General features: G+C 35.5%; 3 protein-coding genes across 3 annotated transcripts; 2 read left to right on the top strand and 1 right to left on the bottom strand.

The window, feature by feature from the left end:
- Positions 1-2001, top strand: LOC120326435 (max-like protein X). Its single transcript, XM_039392726.2, has 2 exons — positions 1-560; positions 1155-2001. The coding sequence occupies exons 1-2, from the start codon at positions 346-348 to the stop codon at positions 1663-1665; spliced, it is 726 nt and encodes a 241-aa protein (XP_039248660.1). The 5' UTR covers positions 1-345; the 3' UTR covers positions 1666-2001.
- Positions 2002-2256: 255 nt separating this feature from the next.
- LOC120326434 (uncharacterized) lies at positions 2257-17184 on the top strand. The gene is made up of 7 exons (XM_039392725.2): positions 2257-2783; positions 3586-3700; positions 3979-4151; positions 7108-7285; positions 8139-8261; positions 13236-13376; positions 14097-17184. The coding sequence occupies exons 1-7, from the start codon at positions 2580-2582 to the stop codon at positions 15131-15133; spliced, it is 1971 nt and encodes a 656-aa protein (XP_039248659.2). The 5' UTR covers positions 2257-2579; the 3' UTR covers positions 15134-17184.
- Positions 17185-18653: 1469 nt separating this feature from the next.
- On the bottom strand, positions 18654-22589 carry LOC120326082 (sugar transporter SWEET1-like). Its single transcript, XM_078112094.1, has 6 exons — positions 22336-22589; positions 21984-22061; positions 21043-21166; positions 20655-20813; positions 20382-20501; positions 18654-19471 (listed from the first exon to the last, which is right to left on the bottom strand). Exons 1-6 carry the CDS (start codon positions 22401-22403, stop codon positions 19370-19372), a joined length of 651 nt encoding a protein of 216 aa, XP_077968220.1. The 5' UTR covers positions 22404-22589; the 3' UTR covers positions 18654-19369.
- Positions 22590-22941: the final 352 nt, after the last annotated feature.

Genomic DNA, 22941 nt, shown 5'->3' with positions numbered 1-22941 from the left:
ACAAAGTAGAGAATTACGAGATTTTCAAATATGAAAAATATGAAAATGATATTCATTTTCTTATAACTAACACATTTTTATTTAAGAAAAAATTCGCGCTATCGACTTGGTCTTATTTTAGGTTTTTATATTAAAATTATTTTTAAAATTTAGCCTAGATCCTATTTTCAGGCTAGGTCTTATTTATGTATTTTCGGGGAAACACGGTATTATGCAAAATATGTTGGTCGGCAACCTTTTTTATTATTCTATTATCAGATTATTGTGTTACGTTTCCAATACCTGAATACAGCAACAGACTACAGACAATTTTTATACTGTAGTGATAGATATTTTAAATGAGTCATGAATTCTTCTGGATTTTCGTCTGCTTCATCAAGTTTCATGGATTCAAGCTATGATCAGATTAGCGATTCTGATGGTGCCAAGTTGGAAATAGATTTGGCATCTCCGAACCATAGTTCAAGTCTGCATTTTTCTAATCCATCAAGTGCTGCTTCGTCAGTTCATAACACAGATGATGAAGATGATGACAGCTCTGAACGCCCGCTCAAGTTCAGGTAAATTGCTATGTTACTTATAGTTACATCTTCGAATAGTAAACTTTTGTATTTATATTTATAATTTAGTTTGTTTATAATGTAACATTACACGGTAATGAACATTTTATAGTTTGTTTATACATGATCATACTGCCACAAATGTGGTGATACAATAGCTTATGATAACTATATACATGTAACCAGGGCAGCGGAGTCGAGAGCTCCCCATATTTTCTCTAGAGCAGGTGTCAAAATTCTGAATTCCCCAGATTCAGAGTCGGAATTGCAAAATTTCAATGGTGATAAAATAAGTCTAAATTTCTTCATTTTATTTTACTGACAGTCTATTAATAAAAGATGCTGGTTTACACCAAAAATTTATTTCTGGGATCGGAATGGGAATTTTTTGCAAACCAGAATCAGAGTTGAATTATTGTCAGAGTCAATTTTCCATATACTCACTCCATTTACTCAACAATGCATGTAACGTAGCAGAAAAAGTTTTTGTACTTTATGTAAACTTCATCGATTTGGGAAAGAAAAATATGACTATTCGACTATTTATTGCAAAGCGGAACTTCCTCGATCATGTAGTTATTTTTTCGCATACAGGCAAAAAAGAAGAGAAGCTCACACACTCGCTGAGAAACGTAGGAGAGACAACATAAAGAAAGGATATGACGAGCTTCAAACGCTCGTCCCCAAACTTCACTCAGAAACCGTAGGATCACAAAAAGTCAGCAAGGCTGTTATGCTTCAAAGATCAATTGATTACATAGAATATCTGGAAAAAGAGAGAAAGAAACAGACAGAAGATTTGGAAAAACTTCGTAAAAAAGAACAATCTTTATCGATTATGAAATCAAATTATGAGCAAATAGTCAAAGCTCATCAATCAAACCCAGCAAACTCCAATCACCAATTGTCAGATCAAGTAAAATTTGAAGTATTTCAAAGAATCATGGATACTCTTTTTGTTTCATTTAATTCATCAATATCCGTGGCTAGTTTTCAAGAACTGTCCCATTGTGTATTTAGTTGGATTGAAGAACAATGTACTCCACAATCATTACGAGATATTGTAATCGATACTTTAAAGCAGTTGAATCCACAATTGCGATGATCTTTCCTTTTCATTTTCTTACAGGAAAAGCATATAATATGTAATCTTGTTGCATCTTATTGACTTTGTTATACTGATACCGAGCAAACGTTTTCACCAGTTTCACTTAAAAATAATTATATTTACTGAAAAAAAATGAAGATCCTGGTTACCAGTTTGTGTAGAAGTCTGTGAATCCCCCGAGTCATATTTCCTTAATTTTCGAGTTGATCCAATTTAAAAAGTTGACTTGTCAGAAATAATGATTTTCATGCTATTTTTTGTCATATCGAGTCCCTTTCTTCAAGATATGATTTACAATAGATAATTTCTTGTTGATGAAAATGTTCTTAAATGTAGTGTGCCTAAATACCTATTTAATAATGATTTAATTTTTTGTATTAATTATCACAAATATAATCTTGCGTTTAAGTAATATATCATTCTGCTTGAATTTTACGACTTATAAATTGCAAGTTGTTTTCTTATAATGAGATAAGGTACAGTTCCATCATTGTGACGTGGTTTTCTGGAAAATCACTTAAGGAGAAAGTACAGTACTTTATTGGACAATTATTATGATTGTGATCATTTTGTAGTGATGTGCATTTAATTAAAGGATAAGTGGAAATGGAGGAAAGAAAAATGTAGTTGGCTTATCAATTCATATTATGCATTATACTAATTCATAAAACCACTGTAAAAGTTGGAATGTTGCGCAATGCACAAAAATTCTTACGTCACTGACAATAGCATTTCTAGACAAATTAATTATGTACCAGAAGCGGAGCTTCCTATCATTGTGTTATCGAAACAATTAGTCAGTGCAGCATATGGAAGTATAGACAATATGCATGGGCAGTTGCGATCGGGAAATGTAGTGTACTTACGGAGTTAATTTTCATGTCAAATGTGGTAGGATAACCCAATTCAGAATGTTGATGAGAATACGCGTTTTGATTTTATTAATTGTATTCTATTTTGTGTATATGATTATTGGTGCTGCGGTATTCATGGCTATGGAAAGACCAGTGGAAAAACAACGATGCAAGGATGCAAAACAATTTAAAGAAAAATGGTTGAATCAAACACGTAATAATGAAGGTTTTACAGAAGAAACTTTAAACAAGTTTATTAAGGTTAGATGTTAATTTGACTCTAAAACTACAAAATTCATTCTTAATATCAGCTCTTTTATAGAGAGTATATCTTTATTGTTGTTATCGGTATGAATGTTCATAGTAGTGCTTTTCAGAGAAGAATTTTGCTTTACCTGATATGTTGCGATTATTATTATTGGTGAGCATACTGCCTTTCAAAATTTTTCAATTCATATATGGTTTATGTTTGGGCTAAATATACATGACAAAAAAAGTTTTTGGGTAATATTGCCATAATCGTCAACTCAGGAATAATAGTGTTTTTGTGCTTTTAGAGGCTTTTGATTAAGTAATGCCTGATTCTAAATTCCTGCCATCGGGAAGGATATTTTTTTGAAAACTCAGATATTTCGACCGTAAAATATGCAAATTCAGGGTAATATTACATAGTATGCAGGCTTTTTAGGTGTGAACCTCCAGAGGGCTCTCAAGTAATAAATAATTGGTACTTAGTCCACCGATTATAATTCATTTGTTTTGTTCAGCTTGTTTATACATAAGTGATAAGCTTTGCTGGTAGGTAATTCGAAATATTTCAAAGAAAATCCTGTTTTATTTATATATTTTGTAATTAAAAAAAAAAATCAGATAATAAAATACCAGGCTGGTCTTCAACTATGTCCTTCAACCCTGCCACTGGGCCAGTTCTGTTATTGGTAACGCTACATCTGTAGCTGCCCTGATGAAAGAGCTGGGAACATTCCGTGCAACTCTTTGTGGCTGTGCCACCTATCAAATAAAAAAATTTCATTCTCACGTTTATTATTATTGTATTTCCTAGAATGTCACCATATTTTCTGGTCATGGTATTAGTCTGCAGGGTAATGTCAAATGTCCAGCAAATTGGGATTTTCAAAGTTCATTGTTCTTCACAGGAACCATCATCACAACCATTGGTATGATTTGCTAATTTATACTATTTTTCTCAAAAATATCTGAACTCTGCTCTCACAACCTATGAATTATAAATCTTGAAAATGTCGATATTATTTTATTCTGTTATACCAACATTGTCAGATTCTCAAACACTTTGTTAAACATTTTTTAAACCAGCATTTCCCAACCAGGAAGGTAATTTTGATTTGTGCTTAAAATATTTAACTTTTAATGCAAATCTACAAATCTCATACGGACAATGAAAGTTTTAATCATTACGGTAATTCTATATTTTCAGGTTATGGAAACCTTGCCCCAACACAATGGTACAGTCAGATATTTTGCATATTTTATGCTTTAATTGGAATTCCTTTGTTTGCAATCATGTTTACTGGAATAGGAGAATACATGTCTGTTCTGGCTGAGGAAGTTCTGAAAAAGTTTCAACCACCACAAAATGCTCCAGAAGAGGTAGACACATAGATTTTTTTACAAGTCATTTAAAAAGTTCTTTTTGGACACGAAGTGGACATAACGATCGTTTCAAAATTTTGTTGTTATTGTTATTTGTCTCCGTCTCCATTTTTAAAAAATCGCTTTTCTCTTCGAATACTGGACCAATTGCTTTGAAATTTCCAGTGGTTAAAGATAAAATTTTTCTCCAGAAGGCTGTTACTTTTTTTTTCGCTATGACGTCATCAAAATTATTGCCATTGGGTGGCGCTACGTGTCCATATATTTGAGCATAGCTCTCTTGTTAGATTAAATGATTGCAAAGTTAGTTGATCTGATATCTGTCCACTCCTTTATGATAAATATTGAAATCTCATCCTGATATAAACCGGTTTCCCAAACTAGCGTCCCAAACTGATGACTGCACAGGGGGTCCGCAACGATATGAAAAGAGTCTGATTGAACTTTAATGATTGATTTCAATCAAAAAGCCATCTCAATATTTTGTTGAGAGTTGCGGAAGAATATCCATTGCTGTCAGAAAAGGCAATTGAAATTTTATTGGCTCTTGCAACGACTCTACATGATAGAGTCAGACCTATTAGTTTGCTTGTCACAACACAATTGATAAATTGTGCAGTGAAAAGCAACCTCATCCATCACATTAATGTCAATTGTATTGTAAGGATGGGGGTCCGTAAGATTCATAAACAGGGGTCCGTGAGACCGTGACTAGGGGTGGGCAAAATCGAATATTTTTTTCGAATCGAATAGTTCGAATATTTTTCACGAATACCGAATAGTCGAATAACGAAATTTTTTTTTAAATACAATGGGGGTCCGTCGGAGGTCGATACTCCCTTCGAAAATTAGAAGAAACTTTGAAAAATCCACAACAAAGCGTTTTTTATTTACTGGTTAAATTCATCAAAATCGCTAATTGTTTTTGTCGCCGCGATCCTAAAGTTCGTAATCTGTATTCCCGCCCGATTCATTTTTTTGAAAGTATTAATTCTTGCGGGTCGGTGGACATCGAAGTTTTATATATTAGGTATACCCGTGCGTTGCCGTTGAAATTTTTTTAAAACTAAAAGTCGCCAATAACGCGTGCAATAGCATTTTGCTATAATCGCCGATTGTTATTATCAGCGTGACGTGGTATTTAGGCCGTAAACAACTTTATGTTGGTTTTATATTCTCTAAATTAAAAATTTTCCACAATGTTGTGCGACGTTAACGATGATAATTATTTTATTTATGTACACACACGGAATTGCGATAGTTTAATTAATATACGTTCATCGGCGGCGAGTTTCTGAGGACAACGCAAATTTTTTGATTGAAAAGCGGCAATATAAAATACTGAAAATAAAACTTTAAATATGGGTTTTATTGAGGCCTGCGACAGTTTAAAACCCCCTTTTTGACATTGAAAATCGCAAAATTTCGTGTGCCTCTCGCACACATTATGTTTGGCCGGCGTTTAGGAAACATATCATCACTAAAATCGAAGCACTGTTAAATGTGGGTGGGATTGGCCATATTATCCATTACTTTAAATTGCCGTCGAAAATTTTCTTTTCAACATTATACAAGGTTTGAAACGGACAACTTTCCCCGGGTTGTGATGATATATATAAGATAATCAATCTAATGTATATTCAATCAATTTTTATTGTGCTAAAATAAATTTTAACCTGAGATATTACAGCAAATTTATGGAATTTTTGATGTTAGAAGTCCTGAAAATAAGGAAATCAAAGCTTTATATATTCGAGCACTTTACCACACTTTATGTCCGCAGATTGCCGTCGTATTTTAAAATTGTGAAGATTTTATTTTGTCGACTCAACCGCTGGTTAAATTGAAGACAATAATAAAGCAAGACATTTTAAATATGCCCTTATCGGTCACAAATTGATTACTTTGCACAACAGAAAACTCAATATTCATTGCAAAAGTCGGCTCTTTTATCAAGTGGCCTAATCGCGGCGATGAATATGTATTATTGATTAAACGATATACTTTATATGTATTTTCATTGTACGAATTGAAATTGTACTCTACGGGATTTTATTTCAGTTATTGAGATTTTTCTAACGGCGATAACGAGTTCGCAAGATTCCAAAAATACGTATTAAAATTAAATACACCCGGCAGTTTATCTCATACTTTTATGTCCACAGATCGCCGTGGCATTTCAGAGAAGTGGTGTTTTAATTTTGACTTAAGAAGAAGCAACCGCGAGTTACGTTTGACATAATTAAATTAATATATGAAGACATTTTGGAATCCCGTAGTTGTCATGGATTGATCATTTTACGCAACAGAAAAATCATTATACGCTGAAAAAACGTCTCTTTAACGAGCGCGTAATCGCGGTGACTGTTACAGACGGCAATGAGAATTTCCGATTTTTTAAATACATCGTCATACGTTTATAGTTTACAGAACGTTCATAAATTAAAGCAACGGTGAGGACCTATTTTGCAAAATAAGGAAATGAAACGATACGTTAGGCGTGAAAAGAAAACAAATAACATCATAACGCAAAGAAAATTTGTCGCTTTTGTATGTTAGCGAGCGCCGTTTGTGATTTCTCGCGCAATTCACGATTCCGAATTCCGTGTTGAAGCAAAGCGGCGCAGGTCACGTGGTACCGGGTATTCGAATAGTAAAATGCCATTCGAATATTTTGATATTCGATTCGATATTCGTTATTCGAATATTTTGCCCAGCCCTAACCGTGACCCAAAAAGTATGGGAAACCCAAACCCCATTTTTTTATATATTGTTTAAAATTGTTCCACTTGATACAATATACTGAAACTGCATATGATATGTCAATTCAAAGTCATTAATAGGTAGCGTAAGCCATAAACATAACAGTTATATCTATTAATAATCATAATGATATTTATTAATATTCATATTTATTAATCATATTTCTTAATATATATTTATCACCATCTAGGAAGTACAAATTGTAAATGCATTTTTTGTATTTGTTCTCATCGTTGGAGGAAGTTTTATATTTTTCCAACTCATTCCTGCAGCAATTTTTACATTTGTTGAGGGATGGAGTTACAGAGAAAGTGTTTATTATTGTTTCATTACTCTGACCACTGTTGGATTCGGAGATTTTGTTGCAGGTATATATAAAATAGAAATGGTGACCGTACATTTGAACCCATGTACATTTGAACCCATGCGTATATCCACGGATTCAATCTATATGCGGGTGCTAAAACCCATGGGTTAGGGTTAGTATGGGTTTAACTATCCGTGAAACAAAAAAAATTCCATAGGTGCAATGGCATACAGGTGCAATTGTCATGGGTTCAATTGTACGTGGGTTCAAATGTAATGGAATCAATAGAAATAGATACTTTGATTTCCAGGACTGAATCTGGATCAGTATTAGAAATTTTAAAATGTTTCATCGCAGCACTCTTGGTATAGAAAGTTGTATGCAGTATTATCCAAAACTAATAATTTCATTGCAAGCAGCGTTTTTACCATGAATTTAATACCCTCCCAAATAGCAAATTATTGTTATTCATTTTTATAGTCAACTGATGGACAGCTGATAAAGTTTGTTTACTGGGGCTTGGTCCTTCTTTCGCAAGCACCTGCATACTTTTTATATGCCCAAATCATAAAATTGGGTTATTTCTGTGCTCTTCAATAGACCTGAGCTCTCGAATAGTCTGAAATGTCACTATTCAGCTTGGTTCAAATCTTTGTCTTTCACAAACATGGCGAATCAGCAAAAAAAGGGGTTCTCAAAAAGCTTTCCAATATATCAGTAATTTTGAGTTTCGTTAGCCTTGACCATCTCTATCTAGCAAGATGAGTAAGCATAGACATTAGACACTATTACTATCTATATTGAATCAAACCCAAATACTTCGATAAAAAAAAACAGTTTTATTTGATTTTCCGACTTGACTTGTATCGTAAACAACCAGCAATCAAAAAATAATATGGCAACCATTCTTTCAGGCACAAATCCCGAAGTACAATATATTGCTTTGTATCGTATCATGGTCTTGTTCTGGATATTATTTGGACTGGCTTATACATTTACTGCCATTGATCTTATTATTCATTCTTTGAAAGCAGCCGGTAAGTGATTTAGGTATTGCTTGAGATGATTATTTCAAACTACTTTTATCGTGTTTTTTTATTGTGGTAGGTTATGTCAAAATTATCCGAGAGAAAATTTCAAAAATCAGGTATTTTTATCATATTGAAGAGGACTTATTTCTAATGTGTTTTCTTTTAACAAAAAAGAGGAACGGTATTGAAAGTCTGAAAATTAAGTTGACCAGCCCATGGTGTTGCATATAATATGCAGCATGAATATGTGATGTAAATCAGTAGTCGGCAACCTTTTTTAAGTGACGGAACGGTAAAAATTTTGGCGGACCACCTTTGTGTTGACAATATATTCAAAACAAAGGTGATGCTATTTATTGCGAAATCTGCATTCGTTTGCTGGCCATTGATTGTTCCCAACTTGGTGACATGGTCGACAGTGATATACGTTACGTGTTTCTTACGTTCAGCATACTTCGGTATTTCTTTTTTGTAGTTGTCAGTATTGAAAACCCGACCTCACATAAGGAAAAAAAGTAACAGCGCCACAAACGTCTGGGTATTCATATAAGATTATAGACCAGTGGTTCCCAAACTTTTATGGCTCGTGGCCCCCTTTCCACACTCGTGGCCCCCCTGCTCGCCATTCCAAAAATAAATGTATAGACTTGTATAATGTTTTTACGACCTATTATGGAATAAAAAAGCAAACCACAGACAAGGCAGTATAAGCTTTTTAAGGGAAGCTTGCGATTGGGACTGCTAGGGTTTTCCTTTGACAGAATCTCGAACTTTGCCAGAATCCCGCCAATTTTGCTTTCTCGTCAAATCTAAGACGCTTGGCATCAAAGAATGTTAACGTCGTTCACCTGGGGATGATTCTAGTCATGGTGGTTTTGGAGTTTAGATGAGCGCATAACGCATAAAGGCATTGATCACATTCTCTGTCATCTATATTTACTTCGGTAAAGCCAAAGTAACTGTCGTTCACATTTTCGTATTTTTGGCTTTAGAAATTTATAAATGGGTTTTTGCGTCTATAATACGATAGCGAAGGTTATCTCCCTGTCGAGTGAAACTGTTCGTCTGCAGGTATAAGGCCTATTGGCAAACTATTTTGATTTGTAGATTCTAAATTCCATTATGATCAAACAATTCACGCACAAGAAAGTGAATACACCCTGTGATCGCAAATAATCTATTCTGGTAATAAAACTTGGGTGAACGCCTGAATGGGGAATTATTTTAAAAGGAAAGTATGCAAACGAAGTCGTTTTATAATCAATTATCAGTAGCCTTGAAGCTGAAGGGTGTTACCACTACAGCCTTGTGTCGGGGCCCCCCTTGACTGCTTCGTGGCCCCCGGTTGAGAACCACCGTTATAGAATAGACCAGTGGTTCTCAAACTTTTTGAGCCGCGCCCCCCTTTGAAAAATTTTACTAACTTCGCCCCCCCCCCCCCCCCTTTTTTTTTTGCTTTGAAAAAATGCTTTTGTGATGGACAAGTTGTTATATATTAAGATGGCGCTATAACTGAGTGTAGGTCTCATAGCGTCATTGCTCAGATTGCTTAGGCATAAAACGCTTCGGAGTACATCTTCGCCATTCACTGTCGTATGTATAAAGCCAAATAGTGGTTGGTCATCATACATTCTCGTTTTTCCGCCCAGTTTGCAATACTTGGCAAAGTCAAACTAATTATTAAGTAAAACTAAACAAGCAATAAACCTATGCTTTAATGTATTTTCTGCTTAAACGTTTACATAAGACACGTAAAATTTCAATCATTTGTTGTCGCTAAGGCGTTTGCGATTGCATTTTGTTTAAATCTCCATTGTTTACTTCAGCGTGGCGTGTTATTTAAGCCCTAAAAATCTTGATTTCGGTGTTTATTCTTCCTAAATCCGAAATTTTCCCTCGACATACTCTTGTGCCGCGAAGACGATTACAATTACTTTTTTTGTTCTCGAATGGAACCATGGCATCTCTGAGGAAAACGAATCCGTAACTAAAAATTTCTTTATTGTAAAAGTGGCATTATAAAATACTAAAAATGTTGTTTTGGGGTGGACAGCGACAGAATAAAAACACTTTCTTAGACATTGAAAATCTCATAAATTCCTTGTGCGTGCGGCACACCAGTAGTGTTCTAAAACTACAGACTTTATATAAATTTTACTCCGTGGGATCGCAGACTTAGGAATATCTGTAACGATGATATCTTGAAATTATTCGAGTGGCGGCATTGCGGTAGAGCGGAGTAAGAGTTGCAGGGACAGCTCATATTGGTGAAATTGGCAAGAATACAAATCAAAACAAAATGTAATCGACATTTTCATGGTTGCGGATTACCGTGTTATTTTGGAGTACTTTCATTTTATCGACGCATTCGCAGATTTGATTTATCACAATTAAATGAATAAAGCAACCATTTTAAATAAGTATATCAATCATGGATTGAATATTTCAACCGAAAAACCATTACATATCCGTTGAAAAAGCCGGCTCTTTTAACGACTGGCGTAATCTCGAGGACTGACTCAGAAGCGGTACCACGGGGATTTCGTATTATATTTTCCATCTACCAATATACTTTACATGTATTTTAATCGTACTAAATTAAATATACTTTCTGGGATATTATACCAGATCTTTCCAATAACGACAACGAATTCGCATGAGTGCAATATATATAAAAACTAAATATAATCGGGCAGTTGATCACATTTTATTATGTCCGCGGATTGGCGTGGTATTTTAGATAGGTAATGAGTTTATTTTGTCGTGAGTCGCCGCAATCGCGAGTTACCTTGAACACAAATGAATTAAAATAGAGAGACATTTTAAATTATTGTAGTTATTTCAAGACAGAAAAATTTATTATAACACGAAAAAGCCGGTATTTTTAACAAACGCGGAGACCGTTGCAGGAGCCGTTACATGTAAATTTCCGATTTCATCTTGTGACCTCTCGCGCCCCCCTGTGAGCATCTCGCGCCCCCTGGGAGGGCGCGCCCCCCAGTTTAAGAACCACTGGAATAGACCAAAAAACTGTCAAGGTATATTTCGCAAAGAATCTTTTCAACTCATTATATTTGAATCAACTGCTCTATATAACACAATCTCGTCGTCTACAAGACAACCGCATTGTTCGAAGGAGTTCCTAATGCTTCATTGCAGTTTATTGTGGCAAAAGACGCAAACTGGACATATTTCTTTGCTGTAACTCATGTTTCATTCACTCTCATCTTTCCGCGGACCGGCAATGGGCCGCGGACCGGCAATGGGCCGCGGCCCGGTGGTTGCCGACCACTGATGTAAATAGAATAATATCACAAATTGAAGAATTTATTATGAATAGAAACAAAATCATAGCACTAAAATCAATTTATGTTATTGAATTACTGATAGTATTAATATCCCTTGTCTTGTCGTCTCTTTTTCATATTTCTCACTTTCTTGGAGGTGACTGCATCGTCATTTTTGATTCTTTTGTCCACATTTATTCCTAGTTTCTCAAGATTTGATCTATATGACTCTAGGAGTTGTTGACGTTCCTTGCAAGTATTCTCTACTCTTTTTAATCAGGTCAACACAGGGAACCCAAGAACTATCCTTTTCTAGTTTGAAGGGGATATATGTGATAGGACAACCTTGTCCTTGGCAGCCACAATTGCACTCAGGTGTGCGTGTGCCATCATTGGGTGTTGCTTGCCCGTCCAAGTACTCATAGAATTCGGAATTATCCTTCTTTCTCAAGGTCACATTCAGCTCTCCACATTCTATTCGTGACTTCAGCCAATCAAGATATCCCAAAATAATTAAATTGATATGCTTGATTGAAATCCTTCTTATCCCTCCAAATGCAGTGACACCAATTGTTCATATATAACTCTGCTTTTCAAAGTTTACAACTTCACCCAAGAAAATTCAATTGAGCAGGCTATATGTTTACGCGTTTTATTATACAGGGGCATATGGGAGCGATCGATGTATATCGCACGCACTTGCTGCGGTTACCAGATCCTCACTCCCCCAACAACAAACAGAAAAAAATTAGACTTCACCAGCACACGATTGATATAGTATTGACATCTTGATTGTTACAGTTCTACAGTATATTACGGATATATACTGTCTTATCTCTCCTTTTTAATACAAACAGTAGAATTCTTATATATATTAAATCTGGCTTCTAAGTCGATGTTCTATCAAGCACGGTTGGATATCTAATCTTGATTGTCCAATCAAAACAATATGTTTTGCCCCCGACTGCGACTTGAATGGTGCACAACAGCTGATAGTTAGAAAATGACCAACTCGTTTTTTCCTAATTCAAAGAATCTGATATGAATGTGCCTACAAGGCTATGTTTGGTTGGGATCATCACTTCAAATGAGGGACACCATACTGCTCACTGTATGGTTGTTTATTACTGGTTGGAGGAAAAGTGTAAAGTAAAAACACATCCTGAATTAGAACTTCTGTGCAGGATGCGCGACTTCAGCGGTGGTGAGCAGAATGGTCTGGTCTAGCTAGTCAAGAGGATAGCATGTTGGACCTGACTATGCTGCCGACTTATGTTCTAAACCCCATGTTCATCTTCTTTTGGACTGCTTTGTAAATTGAGTATGATATGCTGATTTAAGAAGCTTGTGAACCTTCCAATATTCTGAACCTTTTTAGAAGCAAATGTGTTGAACACTTTTAAATTCAAATTGCACAGTTGGTTATGAGAAGGATTTGGGAGAATGAATTTCCTGATATTCCGAAGACTATAGAGGGATATTGATAAATCAAATCAAACGCTGATGAATTACATTATTCACCAATATTAATTCTTCTAAAATCTGCATCACTGGCATGTGGAGTATATTTCGCTGGTCTCACTAGTGGTAGGACGTCAATTGGGTGTGAGAGTGTTAAAGTTATTTAGGGTGGTTATGGTTATGCCCTTCCTTAATGCATCGCAGTTAATATGTGTCTATTCTATTATTTCAGTGTCTAAATCAAAGTTTGTCGACTTCATCTTGTATAATTGGGCTGAAGCAGAAGTCTCACTTCATTCTGAAGTTGAAAGTCTTCTTGGTGATAGCAGTTCAGGAGCAGAGGATTTGGCCGATGATGTATTTTCCAGTCCAGGTAATAATAGTTTGTTTAAAACTGTCATTTTGAATACATAATAAAATGACTTGTGGAACTTGTTTCGTGCTCTACTTGATGTTACTTGAGTTAGTTTGATTTACACAAATTATGGTAACTTTTGTAACAAAAGTGTTCTCCACTTCTGATTGACTTGCTATAGATAGAAGATGCATAATTGTATTTGCCTATATTATTACCCACTAGAAAGACGCTTTTCTGATCGCTTGTGATTGTGATTACTCGATCTTTCCCGGCTTGAATTTTTAAGTTGATGTAAACATGTTTTGAATCTGTATCAATTTCTGCATATATTTCACCAAATTTTGTGCTTCAACTTGTCCCCGTACTAAAGATGTATCTTGCTTCTTTTAGCATTGTTTGCAGCCCTGGCGCGAATCAGTCTATACAACGATATATTTTGTTTGTATTTTACTGATATAAGTAGAAAACTCGGTACTCCAGTAGTGTGTGTGCCAGGTTAGGGTGAGGCATAATTTTATTCCGATTTTTCTAATTTTGATTACCGGTATATTACGAGTTCAGAGACTGTCTGTGTTAGCAAGTGAATGTACCCTGCTTGCCCATAGGTTTCAGTTCTTTTACACAACTGTAATGTAAATGTAAATGTAAAGTAGCCGAACAAAATTAGTCACCTCCATATTGGTACACGCACTTCTGGAGCGCCGAAAACTTTACATAAGATCTTTTAACATACAGAGTTTGCTATGTTTCGGAGACCTGGCTTTGGTATGACAGACAATGATGATGATGGAGGAACAGGGGCTACAACAACCGGTGTATTGAGGAATGATGATACAAATGCTGAAGATCATCTGGTTGATCCACCTGCTGAAGATCACTTATTTAATCCTGCAAGTTTTGTTACAACAAACGTTGGACCACGAGATGGCAATGCTGCCATAGACCATGAGATTACTGGTGGGTCTGAAGATGGCAATGTGGATAATGCAGTTAATTCATCGTGGCTAGGGGTTCCCGCAACTAACACTGCGAGTAATACCAATGCAGGAGCAAACGGTCTTAATGCAGTAAGCAATATTGTTGGTGGAGTGATGGCAGGTAATCTAACAACACCTAGTTCGACCGCTGCCCCGCCCATTAATACATCATCCGATAATAATGAAAGCCATATGGCGACTACCAGTACGAATTCAGTGGGGACAACTGGGAATATGTCAAATACAGGTACATCGAGTGCAAATGCTGCTGCAAATACGTCAACTTCTATTGCACTAGATTCTAACGTTAATAATACCAGTTCCTCGACCACTCTAACACATATGGGTGGCAATACTGGTGCAATCTCCCATCCATCCAACATTAGTACAGCAGTGTCTTCCCATGCTACAATTGGTGTTCCAGGGCCTGCTTTGGCTGTTGGTGGGTCAAGTGATGATTCTGTTTCAAATACTGTAGGCGATCCCACAACATCTACTAGTTCTGTTGTTAATGCGCATCCTGCGATGCCAATCCCTATATCATCTGCACATATTGTTCCCGCCAACATGTCTGCAACAAATCAACCCACACATACCGTTTCTAATATAGCCCCAAATACTGGTAGAGCTGTGACTGGAAATTCAGGTATGGGTTTTAGTGGGTTAACAAATGCTATTTCTGGTATTTGGGGGAACAGAAGCACCAATATGGGTGAAGGTCTTGAATCCGTTATCAGTGGCAGAACCACGGCGGGTGCGACAAACAATGGTTCTGGTGGAAATGAGGGTGAGTGAGAGAACTCTGTGAGATGTACTGTTCCACGTCGCACCTGTACACTTATTTGCAAATACGGTGGATATCTGTTTCAGGTCCATTCGAATTGAGTGCTCTTGATTCTGAAGATGCGATGTGCGACTTGGAAGAAAACTATATGAACACCCAACGATCGTTTTTTATTAGTCTGGCTTGTTCATTTTATTTATTTTTTTATGGTCGCATTTCACCGAAACTGAAGAATTCGAATCGAACAGGATTCGGTTTCTGCCTTTTCGGCGCCATGCATCAATTTTTGTATTTCGGGTTTCTAATTTATCAATTAAAGACGCGCGTTTTTTCTCGGGTGGACATCTCTCTCGTTTATTTAAACTTGCCTCTGCTTGCAAAGAACCCGTAAAATCGGTTAACATTAAAAACTGTAATTGTAATCTCAATCGGCGTATTCTGGAAAAGAAGTTGTAGAGTACACCTCACGGCGAAGACTCGTTATTGCACAATTTTCGCGTTTTCTCGTGCATCAATTTTTGTATTTCGGGTTTCTAATTTATCGACTAAAGACCAGCGTTTTTTCTCGCTGGGAAATTGCTCTCGTTTAATTAAACTTGCGTTTGCTGGCAAACGTAAAATCGGTAAACATCATACACTATAATCTCAATCGGCGTATTCCGGACAAGAAGTCGTCGAAGAACACCTCACGGCGAAGACTCGTTATTGCACTATTTTTCTGCTTTGCTATCTAGCTGGGGTGTAATTATAATTTTTATTTATGCCGATTTACTGGCGATATTCCGATAATCTAATTGCAACAATATTTAATTGTTTACAGACATGCCTTGTTTCATTTTACATTAAATGATTCTTCGCGACCTGAGAGTTTTCCCAAAATAATGATGCATTAAAAGCCAGGCGTTGAATGTTATGACATTACTTGCGATTAATCTAAATTAAATATTATTTATGGATAATTTTATTACACCATTTTCCGAAATACAAAGTTATATCGCAAAACACGACAATCTGTCACATTTCAATCTCAAAAGATTACATATTTTTCGGTCTGTGTCTGTAGTATTTTAGTCGCCGATAAATTTAAAAAATGATGCCGCATCTGGCGAAGATAGTTTGTATTGAGTATGAGTATGGCCAAGTCTGGGTAGATAATATTAATGATATTTAACATAATAATAGAAAATGAATTCCTCTTCAGATGTTATTACCTAATAACTAACTATGAAATCGTTTACCGGAAGTTTGTTTTGCAAGTCTTGCTCGCACAGAATAAAAAGTTGATTTTATTTGATAGTGGTTAAATTTAATATTTTACAACGGCGCATAGGTTGCAGTGGCCATACGCTGGTCCTGAATCCAATAAATTCTCAGCGGGTGTGTTTTAGTACACTCGGCACTTTAGTACACTCCGCAACATTAATATATAATCTATTTTTGTATTTGACCGCTTATTAATAAAGTGTGTAAAGCGCGTCTTAATTAAGCATATTAATTTAGAGCAGTATTCAGAGATCACATACATTTGGAACAATTGAAGGCAAAAACATTGTAATATTCTTGGATTTTATTGTCCTGGGAAATGCCTGTTCAGTATCAAATAAAATCTAATGTTAAGGATATTTCCAAATAAATAATACATTTATAGTAATACATTTACAATTTTTTAACATCTAAATCTAGCGATGTGGAAAACTTCCACTGTTTGAATAAGTATGCAAATAGAATAGGATTCGATTTAACTATTCTAGAATAGTAAATTATTCTACATTGCCCATCCCTATCAGCAAGTGGGACAAAAAAATGCTCGTGACGGCTAAGTCAATTCTCAAGTCTCTCCAGTCAATTCTCAAGCATTCCTCTCCGCAAATTTTTCATTTTTTTTTGGTTTTGTCGGCGACTTTTCCGTGGTGTTAGGAATACTTTGCAAAATATATCATCATATCAATTTGAATGTGTTTTTCGCATCGAACGATCCATCCACAACATGCTTTACATTTTGTTCGTATTCACTTTTTGTTTCAAGTATATATGTTTATTTTGTTATTATATTCAAATAAATGTGTTTGTTAAAAGTTTGGGTACAGACTAGCGAGAGTTCATTAGCCGGTAGCAACTTTGGTGGAAAAGTTTTTAATCAAAAAGCAGTCGAGCCGCCTTCATTCGACAAGGTTTTTATAGTTACTTTTAAGTACTTTTATACTATTTTTCTGAATCTAAGACCTGGCAATTTTATAATTACACCGAAAAGTATAAGAAAATTACCCGAGCCTCGTTCAATAAAAAAGTGCAGGACTCGATCAATCCTCGATGTGCGTCCAATGGGTGCTGGGTCATCCAGTCAGAGACGCCTTTTTGCTGAATTTGGGCAGTAATATAGCGAAGAAACATTTTGGTGCTCCTGAAGTATGCGCACCAATATGTCGCAAAACCTGAACCCTAACCTGGTAGACAACCTGAGTTCAGTTTGTGCGCATACTTCAGGAGGTCTGACATTTTTTAATGAATTAACTCAAGATACACAATCATGAAAGGATAAAAGATTAGTTACATAAGCCCATTCAAAGCGGAATGATTGTGTGTTCGCTATTTTACGGTAGTTTGTGTCGCATTGAATTGATGTTAAAGACCCATTTAATGAATGATTCAAGAACACCAACGCGGGGTCAAATACTAGGTAAACTTTAATTTTTACATGTATAAAAATCTAATTTACGATTTACTTAAATCTTTCTTTAGGACAACTAGGACTATTTAATTCAGTCTATCGTACTTTTGCATGCAAATTGTGTGCGATTTAGCTCCAGGCCAACATAAAGAAATTGAGGTTAGAATACAGATGACTTAGCGATATCCGCATAGTTTTGAAGTAAACATCGGTGAATTCGAATCAGTATCGCTATATCCTCAGCCGCCCCTTTCAAATTCTTTTGGATAAACTTGCAACCAAGCTATTTTTTGGCTATATTTTAACCATATGGGCCCTATAGGATTTTAATAATAGAATTCCAAGAGATGATTTCCGTATCAAATATAGTAAATCTTATGGCTGAGGTTATTTTGTCTCTTTCAAACATTTTGAACTGTTCATCAATAGGCTTCTTCTTATAAAGAAATAGAATACTGCTTCATAAGTGGTTTTCCGAGATTTTTAATAGCCACTGGCATTAGAGGGGGTGTTGCTGCTCCGAGTAGGTTTGAGTTTTACGGGAAGGATGCCAAATGGCTCTTTCGTTGCTAAAGGTTGCCGACACGCGCAATAGAGCAATCATGAAACCATCTCGATCCGTGAAAATTGCTCTGAGATCATTGTGACGTAACGAGCCTAAATTTCAATTAATTACGTCAAACTGAGGTTAGTTTTACCCGATTAAGTTGTTTTTCTTGACATTCCCAGCCTTCACTTCTAATACCTAAGACGTTCCAAAGCTTATTGGTCGAAGCTTCTTTCCTACTTAATCACGCAGAATACCACAAACTTAAACAACATGCAGACCTGCATCTACCTGAGCTACATACCAATCCTGTCACTTTTACTTCGTTTTATTTATTCAACTATAATTACAACTACGGACGGATTTACAATATACTTAGTTGCATCCATATATATGTCATAATTTTACAAACTTGAATGTAGTAAAAAAATTTGAAAATGCTCTACTGCAAAATAAAAAAACAGCAGTTTTGATAGAAATGACTGCTGTGAAAAAGCGCATATAGAAATGGTGTTGAACATAAACAGCATAACTTCTTTTCTACTTAAATTTTTGTTCAATCCCATCATAAAGCAGGACTGTGGCCTCTGACTCCGCATTGAAAAACAAATTTTTTGATATGGGGATTGTAAAAAAATTTGACTCAGACTTCAGTGCAGATAAAGTCAACACTGGAAATAAAAACTCCAGCAAACTGCAAGCCGTCTCTGACTGCTAAGAACGCTATGTACAGTTTGATTCTGTTTTGAGCTCTATGATCAGCATTTAGACTTTGGGGAGTTAAATAAGACTCCTGCTCCATCGTAAACATGCCAAACTCTGACACTGCAGTCCTACGGAAAAGAAACGGTCTACAGCAGCTCACATAAGCAAATTTACCAGGTACACTGCAGTATTTTAAAAATATTATCTGCATACAAATTCGCACCAGCACTTATAATAAAGTAAAACATATAAAAAAAACTACATATAAATTCTATTGCACCAATAAAATAAGAGACATGCTTGTGTAAATTTAGGCGAACATAACTATCAGTAAACATCTGCAGGAAGTCCAACAATCCTCTTCTTTTTATATTTGGAAAATAAGTAAAACCTAGGTAAGCTAGTCAACAAACCGAGGAAATTAGGAATCTGAAAAGAAAATTAAAAGAATATTAGCAATCAAACATTAAATATCAATTGCACTTTGGTTAACAATTTCTGCAACTAAAATTGTATGATGACCAAATAATTATCTCAATCTAGAGCAGTGCTCATCAACCGGGTGTTTGCACCAAAAACATTAGCCTATTCAAAAATTTACTGGTTGTTGTAGGCCAGTATTTCCAAACCAATGGGTCAAGACGACCAAAAACTGGGATGTCTGAAATTTCTTTTGGGCCGCTTGTTTTTTTAACAAAAGACTAGATGTGATAGAAGTATCACAGGGAAAAAAATTCGGAAGTGTTTATTTTGCTTTAAAAATCCAGCAATTTCAAAAACTTGCTAATGGCAAACAAACGCAGATTGGCAGCTTTTCACAAAATTAGATGCCCAACATATGTGTTATGCACAGCGTATGTCTGGTGTATTTCCCAAGGTTTTGTCACCTGCTTCTCATATCATTGATTCATCATTACTAACTGGAACTGGTTTGGGCAGATTAATTTTGATTTTATGCTGTTTGTATTTCCATTCCAAACCTTTCCGAACAAAGATTTTCTGCTTCATTAAAAAGGAAATTCAATTGAAAGATGCAGATACACTATTCGACTAATGGGAGGTTAACCTGCTGGTGAAATCAACAACATTATCATTGAAGAAATGATGAAGAATTATGTCGGCATAAAAAGGTATTTCATATAAACACTATGATTTTGATCACATAAGAATGTATGATGGCTGGGTGCACCAGATTGTGAGGATGAAAAGATGTACAATTTTAAAAGAGGTCAATGAGCACTGATCTGGAAGGAACGCGAAATAACAAGTGTCAGCCCAAGGGTAATAGGTAATATGCTCTAAAAGCCTTTAGAAAAAAACAAAAAAAGGGGTTACTTACTATGATATAGGGGTCTTTTTTCATTGATCCATAAAGAGTCCATAAAATAGTGCAAAAGAATGTTGTAACAGTCAATGGAAACGAAATTGAATCAGTTGACTTTTTTTCCACCACAGTTTTCTGAAATACATTTGCAAAGATGAAGATTCTGCACTATACTTAGAAATCTATATTAAAAAACTAGGAGCTAAAATTTATTTCAAAATGTGCAATATGGAAATATACACCCCTGTCGTACACAAACACAACTGCACGATATAAAAGAAATAGTACCATTTCTGCAAGTGGAGAGGAGAACATCAATACTGTAATAATAGTGCACAGCATTCCCATTATATTGGTCGCCATAGCTTTGTCTGAGCTACTTGAAATGTAGATCCAGCAGATTGATATGCAGAGACTTGCCACTGCAGTTTGCTGGAATTCTTTAACCTGTTACGAACATAATAATAGTTATACCCTGCGGCCATAGAAGAAGTGAACCAATATGACAACGGAGCTTTTTGAAACCCAAAAAATTCATAATTAAACGTCAACACTGGCAGCAAAAAAATTTGTTTTGAACATTTAATGTAAAATCGACTATGGCATAGGAATGATTCAAAATATAAATGACAAGTCTAAAATAATGCAGCAACAAAAGCTTAGAAGCCATGCTAACCTTGGATGTAGAATATCGAAAATAAACCACCATGTTAACTGTCTGCAGAATGGATCCGATTGCATTCACAATAAAAAGTGTAGAATCTTTAGTCAACGTTGAATACAGAATCCATGCTATATTGCTGAATAGTAATTGATACCAAATAAAAATATATACCATAATTTATAACATCTGATACACAAATACTGGATCGACACATTGAACCATTAGTCATTTGCTCTGCCTCTGAATAATACGTAACTAAGAATCTAGAATATGGTTGAAGTGTATTTTTCGACAAACTTATTTCATCTTGGCCAAGCTCAATATCTACTTTTTTATGGGATCATTTACAAATACAATTTTGCTCCATGCAAGGTTCTAAGCTCGTAACTAAATGAAGAAAGAGTTCTAATAAGAGAGTGGCAAGCAATCACTACTGCTTTGTAAAAGTCGTTTCCATCAAGTCGTTTGTTCCCCTAACAGTTTTGGCTTGAATGGTCAAAATTAGAAACTTCAATTCAAACCCAACCCCACCAGTTTTGGGGTCTCGTGTAGTTTCGTACCTAACGTACTTCTAGTGGGCGTAGCATAACAATTTGTTGATATGTCAATCCTAACCCCCATCTGACTACGCCATCCAAAAAGTATGTCACTACAACATCACAATCACGTCATAGAGCTTGCTAAATTTACATAATCGCCCGAAATGGCATTGGTGTCGACGATGAAGAACTGACTGACGTTATCGATCTCTCTCCTATTGGAATCGTTTCGACGAGAAAGCGAGAGAAATAACTGTTCGATTTCGGGTGCTCGTTTGCGCGTCCTGGATGGCAGATTTTATACTCTCCATTGAGAATTATAAAACATGTATATAAATATGGAACAGTTTATGCAATTTCACGAATTAAAATATCATTATCTGGTACACTACTAACACTATAACACAAACTTACTTAAAATTTGTCATTAGATAAGGAAGAAATGGAACATTGTTCGTACTTTCCTGTTTCACCATCTGAAGGCATTGTGGTCTAAATAAAATAACATTTACTATACCACAGCCGATTATAAATGTGTAAAACTTAGAAAAGGTCATCGTTGATGTACCTTACAGATAATGGGACCAGGTTTTTATGTTTATTCTAATTGTTAGTGAGATGAATCTATCAACTTATCATGTTTTTTTCTGCTCTAGAAACAGGTTAATACATGGTAATTATTGAATAACATAAAAAAATAAGGTAAAACTGGAGTACGGTACGGTAGGTGGTAACGCATAATTCAGTAACGCAATTCCGTACTCACATTCCAGTTGAAAATACTGCAATGGTGAAAACAATGCATGCATTTGATAATAAATCCATCCAGTCCATTATCCTGTTTTAGCGTTAGGCAATAAATCTTGTCAAAACTCCCAATGATAGCAACATTCAGCTTTTCACCACAAATATTCCGCGAGCGCATCTATATACAAACGGGCTACAATAGCACAGCCTGCGGACGCCACGTTTCAAAACAAACTATGACGTCTTCCATCGCCGCTTGAAACGAGACGCGGCAAGACAAAAGATGTACACAATCGGCATCCTACGTCGGCGTAGTAGTTGGTTTCTGGACTTATCCCCAATCAACTTGGTTGAAAATAAGTAATCAAACAAGATCCATATTTACATTTTTCGTCCAATAATTATGTTATTCATAGTTGCTTTGTAGATATTTATAACTGACTGTGTCAGTCTCTGGTTTTTGTTTATACAATTTGTCATTAAAATATACATCAATAAAAAAACTATTTTATATAGTGAATTCTGGACTTTTGAAATGTAAAATATGGAAAAATTTCATAGGTAATGGAGACTTATTTAAGTTATGTTATATAAAATTTAATATAATTTTCCCAAATACTGTCAT

This window comes from Styela clava, chromosome 4 (genome assembly GCF_964204865.1).
Source record: "Styela clava chromosome 4, kaStyClav1.hap1.2, whole genome shotgun sequence".
NCBI classification, from domain to species: domain Eukaryota; kingdom Metazoa; phylum Chordata; class Ascidiacea; order Stolidobranchia; family Styelidae; genus Styela; species Styela clava.
This window is presented reverse-complemented; position numbering and strand designations above follow the sequence as displayed.